The sequence below is a fragment of the Macrobrachium rosenbergii genome, chromosome 40 (assembly GCF_040412425.1).
Source record: "Macrobrachium rosenbergii isolate ZJJX-2024 chromosome 40, ASM4041242v1, whole genome shotgun sequence".
Taxonomy (NCBI): Eukaryota; Metazoa; Arthropoda; class Malacostraca; order Decapoda; family Palaemonidae; genus Macrobrachium; species Macrobrachium rosenbergii.
In genome coordinates, this window is record NC_089780.1 from 24611708 (window position 1) to 24617665 (window position 5958).

Genomic DNA, 5958 nt, shown 5'->3' on the forward strand with positions numbered 1-5958 from the left:
AAATGTATAAATATTATAGCTTTCATGTGACACTAGTGTACAGTTTGCATAATTACTGATTAAAAATAAAAATATTGTCGGGAATAAAAAATTAATGAACTAACTGAAAACACGGAGGTTCGAATTACTCTCTCTCTCTCTAATGATGTAGAGAAATGTTGTCTAAAACAGTAAAAAATGAATAATTATGATACTATTTGATTTTTATGATTTACAAAAGGACATAGCCTGCTTATACAATGATATATATGTATAATATACATATATATAACCATACTAAAACAACGAACACTGAGTTTAATACATTAAAATTAAAAATAATAATTGGATTGTCGGGAATAAAAAATAGATTTCAAGACATAAATTTTGAACTAAACTCGTGACTCAAACTCAAATGTATCACAGGAGAGTCTTTTAAAAAGGCAAAAAAAAAAAAAAAAAAAAAAAGGTTTGCTATGTCGCATTCCAGATTCCAGGAATTCCTCTCTCTGAATTTTTATCGATGAATATCGCGTGTTTGTTTCGCCATCCGTTGCAAGAAGTCCTTTTATTCTCACACCGTTGGGCTGTGGAACGGTTTCCCTGAGGATGCCGTTGACTCTCGAAAGTTCAGCGAAGATGCAACGCATTACTAGACTAAGACAGTTCCTCATTGAACTGGTTGGTATCGTTCTCGGTTAGCATGATGAAATTTATTTCTGGTGATTCATTTCCCGTTATAATGTGGTTCGGATTCCACAAATGTTGCTAAGTAACCAAAACAGTAAAAAAATGAATAATTATGTATACTTAACTTTAATACTATTTGATTTTTATGATTTACAGATGGACAAAGTTTTGAAGTCATGGCCCCTGTGGTGGGCTTGTTATACAATCAGAATAATAATAATAATATAATAATAATAATAATAATAATAATAATATATAATGGTTCTTCAATCTCGCTAGGAAGGTTAATAATAAAAGGGTCATTTTGACTTTTTACCTATAATAATAATAATAATAATAATAATAATAATAATAATAATAATAATAACAAGGCTGAATTAATAGTAAGGGTCATTTTTGCTTTTTACCTATAATAATAATAATAATAATAATAATAATAATAATAATAATAATAATAATAATAATAATAATAATAATAAGTTTCTCCTAAATCGCCTATGACAATAATAATAATAATAGTAAATTTCTGTTATGACAATAATAATAATAATAATAATAATAATAATAATAATAATAATAGTAATAATAATAATAATAATAATAAGTAATGACAAACAAACAGATTTCTCCGAAATATCAACTCGATGATAAACCTAAAATCAACTGGATAGAGTGTTCCAATCCACAGATAAAAAATGAACGTGTTTAATACCAGTGAAATTAGACAGATAAAATGCAAAATAATAATTGGATTAGGAAGTCCGTTTTCTTTTCTTCTCAATATATCAAAATATCATTATTACAATATAATTACAAATAATAGATATATAAAAAAATAGATTTCAAGACATAATATTTTATTTTTTCACTTAAACGACATTTGAGAGAATTACATATCCAGTGATTTCACAAACAGCATAAATCACCAATTCTCGTGACTCAAACTCAAATGTATCACAGGAGAGTCTTTTAAAAAAGGCAAAAAAAGGTTCGCTATGTCGCATTCCAGTTTCCAGGAATTCCTGGAATGTATCGCCAGTTATCGGTATCCCATCTGGGGCGTTGCATAGCTCGTAAAAACGTCATGTGAATTTTTTATCGATGAATATCGCGTGTTTGTTTCGCCATCCGTTGCAAATGGCAAGTCCTTTTATTCCTCACACCGTTGGGCTGTGGAACGGTTTCCCTGAGGATGCCGTGTGACTGAACCTCGAAAGTTCAAGCGAAGATGCAACGCATTACTAGACTAAGACAGTTCCTCATTGGACTGGTTGGTATCGTTCTCGGTTAGCACTCTGCTGGGCCCGCGTTCGATTCTCCGACCGGCCAATGAAGAATTAGAGAAATTTATTTCTGGTGATAGAAATTCATTTCCCGTTATAATGTGGTTCGGATTCCACAATAAGCTGTAGGTCCCGTTGCTAAGTAACCAATTGGTTCTTAGCCACGTAAAATATATCTAATCTTTCGGGCCAGCCCTAGGAGAGCTGTTAATCAGCTCAGTGGTCAGGTTAAACTAAGGTATACTTAACTTTAATTAAACTAAGACAATTCTCCTTGTATTTTAATAATTCACTTACATCCTTTGCTCATTAATTTGTTCATTTATTTTTTTATTTCCTGATACTGATATCTCTTCTTTCTGTATTTCCTGTTAACTTCTCTTGCTTCTTTCAGATGGACACCTCAATATTCTTTGGAAGCTTCAGTTTCAAGTCATTGGCCCCTGTGGTGTGATTGTTCCTTATGAGTAGGGGTTTATCTTCAGAATAATAATAATAATAATAATAATAATAATAATAATAATAATAATAATAATAATAATAATAATAATAATAATAAGTAAATTTCTGTTGAATCGTCTATGACAAACAAACAGATTTCTCCGAAATATCAACTCGATGATAAACCTTGATTTGGAACCCATTTTCAAAATCACCCCCACTGGATAGAGTGTTCGAATCTACCAGATAAAAAAATGGGGGAAGGAACGTGTTTACAGATGCCTGTACCAGTGGAGGAAATTAGACGATTTGGTAAGAGTATCTGTCTCGGGCGGGTTTCTCTGTTTTGACTGTCGAGATAAAAATTGTATATAAGGAGATATTCTGCGTAGTAGTGGGGTGTCCTCTCTCCTATTTTTTCTCTCTCTCTCTCTGTCTCTGTCTCTCTGTCTGTCTCTCTCTCTCTGCCTGTCTCACTCTCTCTCTCTCTCACTCTCTTTCCCTCTCTCTCTCTCTCTCTCTCTCTCTCTCTCTCTCTCTCTCTCTCTCTCTCTCTCTCTCTCTCTCTCTCTCTCAATTTAGCCAATTTATATAAGAGATTTTTGAGAGGGTCTTATGACTATCAGATAAACATATATGTTTTAGTATCTTTTCATGAAATCTAACTTTAACATACTTAAGTCTAATTGATATAACTTCTAGTAATTCTAGAAATCATTTAAACACTATGGAACATCTAGGTACCTAGAACAGCCTAATCTTTGCCAAAATGGTCCACCCAACCCCCCCAAAAAGATATATCAAAAGATAAAAGACAGATAATATGCCCAATCTGGTGGGGAAATTTATCCAGAACTATTTGACTTTCTATTAAATAGGAAAATTAAAATATAAAAAATAAATATTCATGAGAGTAAAGATAAAGATTTTAAACTTGCTCCATTGAGTAATTTATCCCGAAATATTTGACTTTATTTAAAAAAGAAAATTGACATATAATGAAAAAATATTTGTGAGAGTAAAAATAAAGATTGTAAATGGTTTTATTGAGTAATTTATTCAGAAATAATTGACTTTTTATTACATAAAAACTTGAAATAAAATAAAAAAATATTCATGAGAGCAAAAATAAAGATTGTAAAATGGTGTTACTGAGTAATTTATCCAGAAATAATTGACTTTTTATTAAATAAGAAACTTGAAATAAAATAAAAAAATATTCATGAGAGTAAAAATAAAGATTGTAAAATTGTTTCATTGAGTAATTTATCCAGAAATAATCGACTATCTATAGAATAAGAAACTTGAAATATAATGAAGAAATATTCATGAGAGTAAAAATAAAGATTTTAAACTTGCTTCATTGAGTAATTTACCGTGGAATATTTGACTTTTTATTAATCAGAAAATTGAAATATAATAAAAACTATTCATGAGATTTAAATACACAAAATAACGTATGTTTATGTATATTGTATTCTTCAAGTAACTAAATTAAATGCGTAAATAAAATCAATAAAAATGAATTAAAGTTATTCCTTTATATTTCCTTGGGGATTCTTGTGCAAGGAGAGACCACATCTGATATTAACGGAATATATGAATATATAATGACTCTAATTACTACGTGGGTTGAAGGTGGGAGGGTGGGGTGCTGGTTTGTGTGGGGGTTAAAATCCCCTCCTTGAGGAACGCCCATTAGGGGCGGAGTATCTATATTTATGGAGTAGAAATTAATTCATTTTCGTTGTTTTTGATATCCCAATGTTTTTTCGTCATTATATTTGCCAATCGTATATAAGCCTCAAAGTTATTATTATTATTATTATTATTATTATTATTATTATTATTATTATTATTATTATTATTATTATTATTATTAAAGCGAAGCTTAAGCTTAAGGTGAAAAGACAGGGGTTGGAGCGGCTGGACAGCAAGATAGAAGAAAGAGAATATGAACGGAGGTACAGTAAAAGGAATGAAAGGGGTTGCAGCTAGGGGCCGAAGGGATGCTACAAACAAGCTTAAGTAGTGCCTACAGCGCATCACATGAGGTGCACTGACAGCACTACCCCACTATGGGGACCTTATAAAGATATTCTAGTCATTTCTTCTGATTCCTTGGAAGAACACTCGTAAGAGAGAGAGAGAGAGAGAGAGAGAGAGAGAGAGAGAGAGAGAGAGAGAGAGAGAGAGAGAGAGAGAGAGGTGAAAAACAAGTTTGATAACTCTAATGATGAAAACATACTTTGAAAACTGATACGAGAGAGAGAGAGAGAGAGAGAGAGAGAGAGAGAGAGAGAGAGAGAGAGAGAGAGAGAGAGAGAGAGATGAAAAACAAGTTTGATAACTCTAATGATGAAATCATGCATTGAAAATGGACACAATAGCAAACACTGAACAGAAGTGGGCAACACTTCATTCCTGTCAAAATCGCCTTTGTTTTGAAAAAAGTGACGAAAATAAACTTAAATAAAATGAGCTAAAAGTCTCTTTAAAACAAATGAAACTAGTTTCAACTTCATTGAACCATTTCAAAGTTTAATAATAAAAGATCTGCTCTTTTAACTGTTGACAAATGAAATGTGAATCTGTTATTAATTATTGAACAAGAGCGTTGAACGCTTACAAGCGGCATTTTGCAAGAGAGAATGAAAACGGGATTTCTATTCAGTCATTTTTTTTTTTGCGATATCTTTCAACAAAGGTGGCTTTCACAAAAGGCATTTTTGGCCTTTTGCATCTATTGCATTATTCTGCTGTGAATCTATTCATTATACGAACAATTTCATTGTATTTTCAAAGTTTAATTTAGGCCTACATGTGCTTGTACATATGATTCCTTTACGCTTTGGTGATGACTAAATCGAAAGATTTTGAATTTTTAGAAATATATTTTCCAGTGAATATTTTGTGATAATACACACATACCTGGCTAAACTCTGTCTCTCTCTCTCTCTCTCTCTCTCTCTCTCTCTCTCTCTCTCTCTCTCTCTCTCTCTCTCTCTCTCTCTCTCTCTAGTGTCAGTAATTGTATAAAAAAAGGAATCTCTCTCTCCGGCCCCCTGGTGTTTGTAATTGTATAAAAGGAAATATCTCTCTCTCTCTCTCTCTCTCTCTCTCTCTCTCTCTCTTAAACTTCAAGTACTTTTTTTAATGCCAGTGATCTTAACAACCTCAGTTTTCATACCCGAGAAACACGAGAGAATTAATTTCAGTTCTGCCAATAAAAAAAGAATATATACTGTATATATTACCTTTGAAAAGTAGGCCTGCGTAAATGAAAGAAACTTTTGTCGTGAAATATCCTAGGCCTTCCAAATTCAGCCTGGAATCAATCAGTCTCCTTCGGTGTTGCAGGTTTCCCTTTGTCCAGTGCTTGTGAATTCAAGGTCTGGGTTCATGCATATTGAATCGTGGGGAGTTCAAAATGTCACATACGGGAGGCAATACATATTTCAGTTGACACTTATTTAAATAATCCGAAATATTTATAAAAAAAAATCTTTTATTGTATCAATTTTTGATAATAATAATAATAATAATAATAATAATAATAATAATA

General features: G+C 31.7%; 1 protein-coding gene across 1 annotated transcript in view; it reads left to right on the top strand.

Annotated features, from left to right (window-relative positions):
- Positions 1-1664: 1664 nt before the first annotated feature.
- LOC136826377 (uncharacterized) overlaps positions 1665-5958 on the top strand; it is a 5563-nt gene continuing 1269 nt past the window's right edge. The window contains exons 1-2 of the mRNA XM_067083636.1: positions 1665-1714; positions 2347-2400. Of these exons, the coding sequence (XP_066939737.1) occupies positions 1665-1714; positions 2347-2400 (104 nt within the window). The remainder of the gene's footprint in view (positions 1715-2346; positions 2401-5958) is intronic.